The following is a 10,572-nucleotide window of genomic DNA, read 5'->3' as shown; positions in this document are numbered from 1 at the left end:
CCAGGCCACCTTTTCCTCCTGAGGGACCCAGGTGCAGGGCCCAAGGCAGGCACAGGGGCTCTGGGCAGCACCCACGCCTGGCTGGAGAGCGGACTTGGTGTTGGACCACGGCAATGGGGGTGCTGCTCGGTGTCTGCAGGGGGTGTGGAGACCAGGTCGGGAAAGAATCCCACCACCTTCTCAGAGATCTGGGGGGACACGAGATCCTCCCTGGTGCGGGGAGCCCGAGTGGCTACGTCTCAGCGTGGCCCTGGGCTCAGTGTCACTCGCCCTCTCTGGGCCTGTTTCTGAGTCTTGTTCAAGTTCCCTGCCCTGCTAAAAAGCCTGTTTTGCTTAGAGAATGATGCGCTAATTTGTAGCCAGTGGTAGACCGCAAGGCCTTCCCTCCTGTGATCTTGAGCTTCCTTATCTGGAAATGGGGGTGGTAGTTTCACTTCTCCATGGCGCTACTAAGGATGCTAAGAACAGGGCATGCAAACAGGAGAAATGACAGCCTCTTCGTACTCCAACTGCTACCGGCTCAATAGCAGTCCACCCCGGCGCTGCCCCAGTCCCCAGAAATTCCCAGGTACCCCCAGGTTCCAGGCAGCCCTGTCCCTTGAACCTCGCAAGTCAGCGGAAGCTACAAGCGTTCAACAGCACAACAGAAACCACGTGGCTGGCACCACAGGGTTGAAGAAGGCCGGTGCCAGAGTACAGTGGCAGGCATCAGGCTGGAGCTCCCTCCTCGCTGGCCCGAGGACATCCGGTGAACACATTCCTCTGTGTCCTGGCAGTCCAGCCCAGGCTGGCATGGCTGCAGAATGGACAGTGTGGCCACGCCAGCAGGGCTTGCCCAGAGACCTCCTGCTCGTCCCTCCCTTCAACCACTGCATCTCCAAAATGGAGCTGAGAGCAGGGAAAGGGAAAGCGGGTGTCTCTCCTCCCTAGGCCCCAGGCAGGCTGTCCGAGGCCCCACCAGCCTGGTCTGAGAATGCCTGCAAATCCCTGGTGTGACCACCTGCTATGGCCAGGCATCGGTACACGTGCACTCGCTGAGGTAGTGCTTTACCATGTGGGACCACCAGGGGGCAACCAAGGCCAGAGGGGACCCTGGGTGGGAAGAGCTGAAGGGAAGCGATGGAAGGGACAGAGGGACTGTTTGGAGGGCCACTCAGGGTCAGGATGTTGACCCGAAACTGACTAGTGGCTGGCGGCAAGGCTGAGCCAGAGGGACCCAAGGCCCCACCATCACTTCCTCTTCTCCAGAGTCTCTTAATGGGCACCTCAGGTGACACTGACATGGGGGGGGCTTCATCTCGGGCACCTTCAAGCTGAGGTGATATCTGACCCACCAGCTCCCCTCCCAGAGGTGCATGCTCAGAAGGCTTGCCCTACCTCAAAGGAGGCTGGCAAGCACCATGACCCGAACCCCAGGCCCTTGTTCCTCCCCAACAGAAAAGGAGAAGAAACTCATTCTCATGAAGATTTATTGGGTCTGGCGAGGGCTGGCCAGTGTCTGCCCAGGGCTGTCCTGCCTCTAGCCGGCCTGCACCCCTTGCACCGGGATGGGGGTGGGCTGGCTGGGGCATCAGCCCCTGCATTTCGGTGTTTCTCCTGCTGCTTCTCCAGCCAGGGGTGGGGAGGACAACAGTCTGGGAGACCCCGGTCCCTACAGACATCATTTGGGTGCCTAGCTCTAGCCATGCCTGAAAGCAACACAACTCTGGGCTTTTTCTGGTTCATAAGACAATTTCTACTTTACTTAGTCCAGTTCCAGCACAACCTTTCCAAACCCACTTCCTCCAGGCTCACCTACGTGCGCCTGCCTCTGGTTTGTTTGTACCACTAGGTTTTGTTTCTGGGAATTGTCCTGTGTCCCATTCCCTCCAGGTGCCCCTCCCCCACCTTACCACCAAAGTTCCTGCCAGACCACGTGACAAGGACATTAGCCGGTGTGACTCAGCCAAGCGCTTAGAGTCCTGGGTCCAAGTGATCTTGACTGTAGTTTTTGCACTCTCTGGGCCTCAGTCTCCTTATCCTCCATGAGAGTGTGTTATTTTCCAGGCAAAAGACAGGCTTAGGCCACTAAGGATCCACTCCCACCCAGTGTCACGAATTCCGTGGAAGCAGATGGGGCAGATTCTACCTGTCTGTGACTCACTGCAGCTGCTGCCTCGTTCGGCCTTTGTCTCAGGTTCCATCCAGCTCAAACTCACTTCAGGTGCCAAGGCCTCAGCCATCAGGAAGCCAGGCACTTGCGTCCCCAGGCAGGGGGAAGTTGGAACAGAGCAGGGAGAAAGTGAACCCACAGGCCAGGTACCAGGTGAGGTCAGGAAGAGCTGGGTTTCTGCACTGCCGGGTAGAGCTTGCGAAGGCTGGAGTCCAGGAGGAAGTCCACAGACCTGTGGGGCAGGGAGTGTGATGGGCAGGAGTGCTAGTGGGGAAACCCGAGGCAGATCAAGACTAAGGAGGGGGGCGCCTAGGTGTAGGACACAGGCCCCATCTGGGTGGCAGCCACCGTCCTCTGCTTTATTCACTTGGGGAAACTGAGGCACTGTGAGGGAAAATTATGTTCCCTTGGAGAAAGCCTTCTCCCACTCTATATTGGTTTAGTTGGACTGAACCTAGCTCTGGGTCTAAGAACATGACCCAGGCTTGGCCAATTAGAAAAGGGAAACTGGCTCAGGGGTGGGGACCCTGTCTAGGATGGACCAATGACAACCTTTCTTGGCATTTATGCTGCTGCCACTGTTAAGAAGCTTCCATGGGGCTTGCCAAATTGGTGGGTGGAAGCTGGGAGGTGCTGGGGGCATCTCTACTCTCACAAGGGGAATGTGAGTGGAGTCCACATGGGGAGTGCTGGGGAGGACGACAGTCTGGGAGACCTCGGTCCCTACAGACATCATTTGGGTGCCTAGATCTAGCCATGCCTGAAAGCAACACAACCCTGGGCTTTTTCAGGTTCACAAGACAATTTCTACTTTACTTAGTCCAGTTCCAGCACAACCTTTCCAAACCCACCTCCTCCAGGCTCACCTACGCAGGCCTGCCTCTGGTTTGTTTGCACCACTAGGTTTTGTTTCTGGGAATTGACTTGTCCTGTGTCCCATTCCCTCCAGGTGCCCCTCCCCCACCTTACCACCAAAGTTCCTGCCAGACCATGTGACAAGGAAGCAGACGATTCCTTCTACCTCAGCAGCACCACGTGCCAGCCCTGCCTCAGCCAGCATGGTCCTGTGCAAAGTGCTCACACCCCAACCTTCCCTGAGCTGGGAAGGCACCTACCTGTCAATGGGGTGGATGATGATGGGGATGGTCAGCAGCCCTAACGCGGTGGTGGTCCACTTTCGAATGGCCAGAGGCCAGCGGGTAGCCGTGCCCAGGACATAGAGAGAGGCAGCACACACACGGTTGATGGTGAAACCTGGGATGGCCACAGAGGCCAGAGCCTGCCACACAAGGGTGTCCACCACAGCCACGGTCACCCTGGTGCTGTGGCCTGCTTCAGGGCTCGGCATCTGGCAGGAACAAGAGACAATCCAAGTGGAGCAGAGGGAGGAAGCCCTGTGGACAAGGGGCGTGAGGCGGGCCAGTGAGGGGCAATGACAAGACTACGCCACTGGTAGGTTCTGGACTATACCACATTCAGGGTTGGGGCAGGTGACATCATAGGGGTGGGTGGGCTTTATTACATGCAGGGCTGTGAACTGAACCACCAGGGGAGTGAACTGGGGTGGCGGTGGGGGGCTGCTGAGGGGCAGGCTGACACTCACCTCTCCTGCCTTCTTGCCCTTGTCGATGGCATCGCCCAGCACGTAGGAGCTGGACACACCATAGCTCAGCCACACCACAGCCTTTGGCACAAGGGAGCGGAAAGCCTCCCCAACTTCATTGGCGTAGCCTAGTTGGAGGGGACATTTAACTCCGTTACCAAAAGAGGACACTAGAGCCAGCTGGTTCTAACCCCAGCCGGGGAAGCAGTAAACTGGTGGCCTCAGACATGACTTCGCCTCAGTTTCTCAGCCTATAAAATGGCACCCATGATGCCCTCCTTGATTCTAGCGCATGATGGGAAAAGCAGTGGGAGAGCTTTGATGCTGACTAGCATCGCCATGCGCCTTCCCAGCCAGGGCTTTGGAAGTGCAGGCAAGGGCAGCAAGGGCACTAGCCAGGCATTCTCCATGTGCCAGGACTTTCTGTGCCTTTTTTCATCCCCTTATAACTCCCACACCCCATATCCCTGTGTTGATCTCTTTCTGCAGAGTTAACAAACTCAGATATAAGCAATAAGGGGTGCAAATACCCTCATACCCAGGTGGTCAGTGTGGAATGGCAGAGAGGGAAGCCCTCACCTTGTTCCTCCTAGCAAGGTTCAGCTACCACCTGGGAGGCTGGGCCTGGACTGCCCAGTGCTATGTGACCTTGGGCAAGTCCCTAGCCCTCTCTGAGCCCAGTCTCCCGACCAACGGAATAAGAATTCTGATCCTCCCACCACCTCCCGGCCCCAGACCCGCCTTAGGTGACCGCCATTACCGTGGTAGGGGGCGTCCCCAACCCCCTTGCCCAGCGCTTACTCACCCAGGTATCGCACCCACGTGTCTCGGAAAAGGTCGCGATCGGCACTCGGTTGGTGCGGCTCGGACATGGTTCTCCCGCTGTGGGTCCGGCCGACCCCTGCAGCCTGCCCTGTCTCCGCTGCCGCCTCGGCTTCCACCGAAGAACCTGTTCGTGGTGGCAGAGCCGAATGAAGGTCCCGGACTGAAGGACACACGTCGTTCCGTCCCCGCCAGCAGGGAGCGTCTGCAAATTCCCCCGCGCACTGAAGCCCCTCTGGTTTGGGAGATCAGCTTAATTTTCTCCACATTTTTGTTCAAGGATGAACGATTGGTGCGATCCTCTCCAGGACTGACAAGTTCGGGAGCCAAAGCGATCCGGGTTCAAATAGGGTGTGCTATCCTTCCGACCTGTGTGACCTGGGGTAAAGTCTGTCGTTCTCTGAGCCTCGTTACCGGTTCCTTCCTTAGGGACCGCGACAGCCAGCGCTCCCTGGGGCGGTGACGAGGGGTAATTGTTAACTGTCATCGCGGGTGGTGGTTATTACCTGCAGGGCTGATCACTAAGGGCTCTAGACGGACTACTTCCTCTCCCTGGCCTGGGACCCCTATTTTGTATGTGAGGAAATAGAGGCCAACGTGGGCCACTTCCCCAGGTCTTAGCGATGTAAAGTGGTGAAGAACTTGAATCCTGGCCGTGTGGCTCCAGATCCCGCCCTCTTATGATGATGCCATGAGGCTGGGGGAGTGAATGGTGAACACCCTCCCCCTCGGCCCCCCCTCACTAACCCCCCCCCCCGCGAGATGGCAGTTTAGACCCTGGGGTCCCTGTCTGGCAGATGCCATGTTCATCTATCAAGTACTAACAAGTGCAGTGTGGGAACCAAAAAAAAAATAAAAAAAAAGATCAGTGTGCTCCAAAGCCAACCCCTTGGGGCAGCACGTTGAAAGAATGAATGAATAACAGGGCTGGAGAATAGACTCCAGGGGAATGGACAGAACAGAATGGGGGTACATAGGGGTTAGTGATTGTGTACACAGCAAGAAACTCGCCCACCTGCTAGACCTCGGTTTATGGCATCTGCCAAGGAAAGTCGCGCCACTAAAGACAGGCAATCTTGGGTTCAAACCCAGTGAGGCAGCCCCTTAGCTGGAAGGCCCCGAGGCCCATTGCCCTCATCTAAAAAACGAGAGTAGCCAATATCAGCCTAGCGCTTATTTATTTGTATAGGGTCCTGCACCCTACTAAGCGCTTTACATGTTACCGCCTTGAACTTTGCAACAAGCCCAGGCAATAAGCAGGATTATTGCGTAGCACCATTAGTAGCTCAGGGAAGAATTGCCTTTTATTATCATCAATTAAAGACCGAGGAAACGAAGGCCATCGCGTTCCCCACTGACGGTTCCGTATTCAGTCCCGGGCGTTTTTGTCGCTGTAGGGTCGTTAGGGCACGCCTGACGGCGGTGACCTCGTGGGAAAAAGGGATCCGGGTCCAAACTTGATCCCCAGACCCTGAAATACCGGCAGTGCTAGCACGGAATTCTGAGACGGTCCCTAACACCACGTGACCGCCGCTCCTCCGCCTCCGCACCATTCGCGGCCCACCACTGGCTTGGCGCGCGTTCGCCTGACTGGCACTTGCCGGCGCTGAAGAGCAACTGCGGGCGCTAAGAGTTGTCCTAGTGGGGCGGGGCCTCTGCCCTGACAGTGAAGGCGGCTGGGAGGTCAGTTATTGACCTCACAAAGATGGCGGAAGACAGCCCACCACCTGGACCAATCAGGACGCGAGATGGCTTTCGGCCCCAAGGGAAAGCGCACGCGCTAGAAGGACGCGGGGGGCGTCTGCGCATGCGCCCCGCCCCTGGAGTAGGTGTCGTTAGACTGCCGAGGTGGGAGTTCGGCTGTGAGGAACGCTGAGGAGCGACGCGGTCGATATGGACCTCCACACCCTGCGCACTGAACGTTGCTTTATTCATTGGTTAATTTTCCTAACAGAGCGTTGTAAACCAAGGTCGGAATCTGTGGGGTCTGGCTGGGGCCTGTGCGGCCTCGGGTCCCGTCCCTTTGGCACCGGCCCAACCCCTACTCCTGCACCGTGGCGGCACTGGACCAGCTTCCCAGGCTGGGCCCGCGCCTGGCTCAGAGGGAGAGGAGTACCCGCGAGGGCCCGGTTGGGCCGCCTTCCCGTGTCCTAAGCCCCCCCAGCAGCCGGTGTGCTATTGCGGGATGTGCGATTGCGCTAAGTGCTTGGTTGCCGCGACGGTGGCGGCTCCAGCTGCTGGCAGTGCGCCCCCATGGCCATCCTGCTTGTCTGAGAGACTGTGGCTCCTAGCTCCTGGCTCCACCAGACGCCAAACGGGCGTGCGCGAGGATCCCACTGCACGCGCCCCAACCCCGCAGTGGCGCCCCAACCCCGCAGTGAAGCGAGGTTGCCAAGGCCCTGCCTCTGTTGGCCAGGAAGCCTCTCGCCGGCAAAGCGAGACACTCAGACGGGGAAGTCCCCTCACTGACCTGTCTCAGTTTTGTCTGGGGGTCCTCAAATGGAGAGTTAACTTGGTAAGAGGCTGGAAGCACTGAAAAGGGGAGTGGACACTTTAGACCTCACTCTCACCCCAGCCTCCGTGGGCCTTCGTGGAACTATGACCACTGGAAGTGATTTCCCTGTGCTTTTGTTTGGAGGACAGTGCTAGGCACCACAGCTCGCTGTCTCAGGAAGCGCTGAGGCACTGACGATCATTAGTAATTAAAGAGGCGGCCGAGGGCACGAGTTACGGAAGTTCTCAAGAAGGAGAGGCCTGTCCGTCCACCCCTGGATGGGAAGAGCTCTGCTGACTTGGGCCACCTCTCAAGACCTGGGAAGAGCCAAAAAGATCCCAGCCCCAGGGACAGAAAGTTTAGGAGAGCCTCTGACCCCCCCCACTATCATTCTAGCAACAGACTACCTTGCTACTCCTCATTATGATCTAGACTTAAACAGGCTCTGTGGGAACAAGTTCCTCCTTGCAACTGGCATCCCTGAAAAGTTAGATCTCAGTTTCTCCCCTGTTCTCTAGTTTCCCCCCTGCTACCAACCTAGGGTACACCTCTTCCTATCTTAGCTGTTACTCGACAGGTGAAGTTGGCACAGCTCGCAAGACAGATTCTATCATGGTGCCCAGCCCCTGAGGACTCCTCAATTTGAGAGGCAAGGAGACCCACTCCTGGAACTCTGTCTCTTCCGAATTCTGAAATAAAAGCCCCCCAGATCCAGCCTGAGGTCATTTTTCCAGCCCAATTTCTTTGGGCTTCAGGGTGCTGCTGGGAAATGGCTGCTACAAGGGATAGAAACTGACAGGGAGACACCAAGGGAGCCAGGCCTGCTGGGAGGAGGCATTACTTTGGGGTGACTGCCCCCAGCTGATTCATCTTCTCTTCTGAAGCTTTGTCTGGAAGCAGGACCTCCACCGTGAAACTGACCTTCTTGGCATGAATGAAGCTGTAGGTGTTATCAAACCGCAGGACATCTGAGGGGAAGCAGAAAACCAGTCAGGCTGTTCTAACTAAGCGCTTATGGACAATTCTGTTGACTCAGCAATACCACCGAGTGTGGTAGGTAATGAGGGTGAAGTTGGCACAAGCAGTGCTCCTTCACCTTCTGAAATTTAGTCAAGCCGAAATGAGAAGATATTCACAGAAAAAAAGTGAATGTGCCAAGTGCCAGATGATCCCACCTGTATCAGTTTAAAGGAAAGGACCCTATAGCCTGTGAAGTCTTTAGGGGAGTTAGGGCTTGCACTGCTCCTTGAAAGGGGAAGCAGAATTAGTAGTAGCAGTTGTTATAATAAAGTCACAGTAACAATGGCTCCTTAAATGTCTGGGCACTGCATTAGCAATCTGTATTACTTCACCATTCCTCAAAATAACTGAGTTCAGCACTAGTCCGAGTTTATATAAAAAGGAGGTCACTGTGTCACTCAATGAGGAAGTGACAAGAGCTGGAATTTCCCTCGGTTACCAATGCTGCCTGATTTGGGTCCTGGAAAGCCTGACTGTTCAGTTCTGACAGAAGGTAAAATGGACACACTTTTTGAACCAGGAATTTATCCTGCAGAAAGATAAATGGACAAAGATGCTCACTGCACCACTTTTTTTGTAATAAGATTGGGAAAACCCAAATGTTCAAAAGAAAATGGCTTAAAACAGTTTATATGGCAATCTGTATGACAAAATATCATTCCAATATGAAAGGAAAGGTTAGCTTGTAAGAAGTGACTGGGGGAACTACAAGACCAAAGACCAAAAGAGCAAGTTGCAGGGGCCTTCCTGGTGGTGCAACAGACCGCAGCTGCTTCAGCATGAGTTGGATTCCCCGCCCAGAGCAGTGATCCACATGGCACAGCAGCTGCTCCCTGCAGCAGTGTCAATCTGCCTGTTCTGCTCCCCAGTCTGTCTCTGGTGAATCCTCTCTCCGCCCTTGCACCTCTGAACTGTACCCCAGTTCTGTATGCATAAATATATAAATCTTTAAAAAGGAAAAAAAAAGTAAGGTGCAGAATAATCTGTAAACAGTTTATAATATTTTTCTTAATTTATATACTGGAGGGAAAGTGGCTTTGCTATTTGATTTCTGTGCATGCCCAAGGTGCTTGACCTAAAGGTAAAGTTTTCTCAGATCCATGACAAGTTTCAAAATTCCTTCAGTACTGAATTAACATTCTTGTGAATGTATGTTTGTGTGTGTACACTTCCTATATAAAAGGAAACACAGTGCTTATAAAAGGATAGAAAATATTTGATAGTATAAAGAACTTATTAGCAGCTGTTTTCTCCAGGGAGAGGAAATGGGCATACAGTTGGCAGAGAAATCTTACAAACTCTGGCCAAGAAACAGACTGCTTTTAATGGAGCCTCCCCCCCCCCCTTTTTTTTAGAAGTTGTTCAAGAAAAGGAAGTATGGAAACAAAAGCATTAGCTTCGCCCCTTCTCTGTCCAGGTCTTCTCTCACTTTCCTGCCACAAAACAAAAACTATTTCATCCTCAAAGTTGACCTTTCCCCTTTCCTGCTCCTGAGTAAAATGTAGTTGAGACCTGGAGTAGGCACATCAACCACCCCTTTCTTCATGATGTTCATAGAAAAAGGTGAATGTGCCAAGTGCCAGATGATTCCACTTGTATCCGTTTAAAGGAAGGGACCTTTAAACTGAAGTAAGTATAAGTCGTTGCTTTTCTCTCTCAGACAGAAGTCTTTCAGATAAGTGGTCTTTCTGGAAAGAAGCTTCCTCTCTGTGCTAGGTGATAGGGCCTTAACAAACCGTCATGCTGGAGAAATCTTTGACCAAGAAGATTTGCTCCTTGGACCAAGAAGCAGGCCTGATCATGCTGGAGAAATCTTTGACCAAGAAGATTTGCTCCTTGGACCAAGGAGCAGGCCTGAGCTGGCGCTGCCAGGAATGACATTCTGCCTCAGAAACAAGGAAGGGGCTGCCCAGAGACACATACCTGCAGGAGGTGGAATTCGTGAACCTCATGGCTCGTTTTAACAATCACAACCCTAAGGATCACCTGGCTAAGGCTCTTAACTTTTGTTGGGGAAATTGCTGTACCCTTGAGAAGCTGTGGAAAGCACACAATTTCAGATCCAGAACACATCCCAGATCCACTGGGGCAGCGCTTTCAATGGCTAAGGAAGGGGAGGGGCGGCTGTAATCAGGTCCTCTTGTTTATGTATTTATTTTTTAAATTAGTATCATTTAATTTTTATATCACAAGAATCTTGATTTTTTAAATTATGTGTGTAGGTGCACTATGAATTTCAGAAAAAAGAGGATATTTGACACTGTTATAAAAAGAAGTGTTGGGGCCCTCCCTGGTGGCGCAATGGGTTAGAGCACACCACTTCAAGCTAGCCACAGCCACTTCAGTGCGAGTTCGATCCCTACCCCGGAGATGTCCCACATGGCGCGGCAGCCCTCTCCTGACCTGCCTGCTGCTCCCCTCAGCAGTATACTTCTTCAATCTGCCTCTGACAGAAGGTAAAATGGACACACTTTTTGAACC

At 53.8% G+C, this 10,572-nt stretch overlaps 2 protein-coding genes across 3 annotated transcripts in view; both read right to left on the bottom strand.

Moving 5' to 3' along the window:
- MTFP1 (mitochondrial fission process 1) overlaps positions 1-4,708 on the bottom strand; it is an 8,975-nt gene extending 4,267 nt beyond the window's left edge. Inside the window, exons 1-4 of one of the 2 annotated variants that reach the window (XM_012730813.1) lie at positions 4,561-4,708; positions 3,756-3,883; positions 3,268-3,500; positions 2,303-2,384 (exon numbers count right to left, since the gene is read on the bottom strand). In XM_012730813.1, the coding sequence (XP_012586267.1) occupies positions 2,312-2,384; positions 3,268-3,500; positions 3,756-3,883; positions 4,561-4,627 (501 nt within the window). In that variant the 5' untranslated portion in view covers positions 4,628-4,708 and the 3' untranslated portion in view covers positions 2,303-2,311. Of the gene's footprint in view, positions 1-2,221; positions 2,385-3,267; positions 3,501-3,755; positions 3,884-4,560 lie in introns of those variants that run through there. The other variant, XM_004690904.2, reaches the window with a different exon arrangement.
- Positions 4,709-7,885: 3,177 nt separating this feature from the next.
- Positions 7,886-10,572, bottom strand: part of SEC14L2 (SEC14-like 2 (S. cerevisiae)) — a 19,785-nt gene continuing 17,098 nt past the window's right edge. Inside the window, exon 12 of the mRNA XM_004690902.2 lies at positions 7,886-8,039. Within this exon, the coding sequence (XP_004690959.1) occupies positions 7,909-8,039 (131 nt within the window). The 3' untranslated portion in view covers positions 7,886-7,908. The remainder of the gene's footprint in view (positions 8,040-10,572) is intronic.

The sequence above is a fragment of the Condylura cristata genome, unplaced genomic scaffold (genome assembly GCF_000260355.1).
Source record: "Condylura cristata isolate star-nosed mole 26May11 unplaced genomic scaffold, ConCri1.0 scaffold00029, whole genome shotgun sequence".
Classification (NCBI taxonomy): Eukaryota; Metazoa; Chordata; class Mammalia; order Eulipotyphla; family Talpidae; genus Condylura; species Condylura cristata.
The sequence above is the reverse complement of the archived record's forward strand: the minus strand, read 5'-3'. Positions and strand labels throughout refer to the sequence as shown.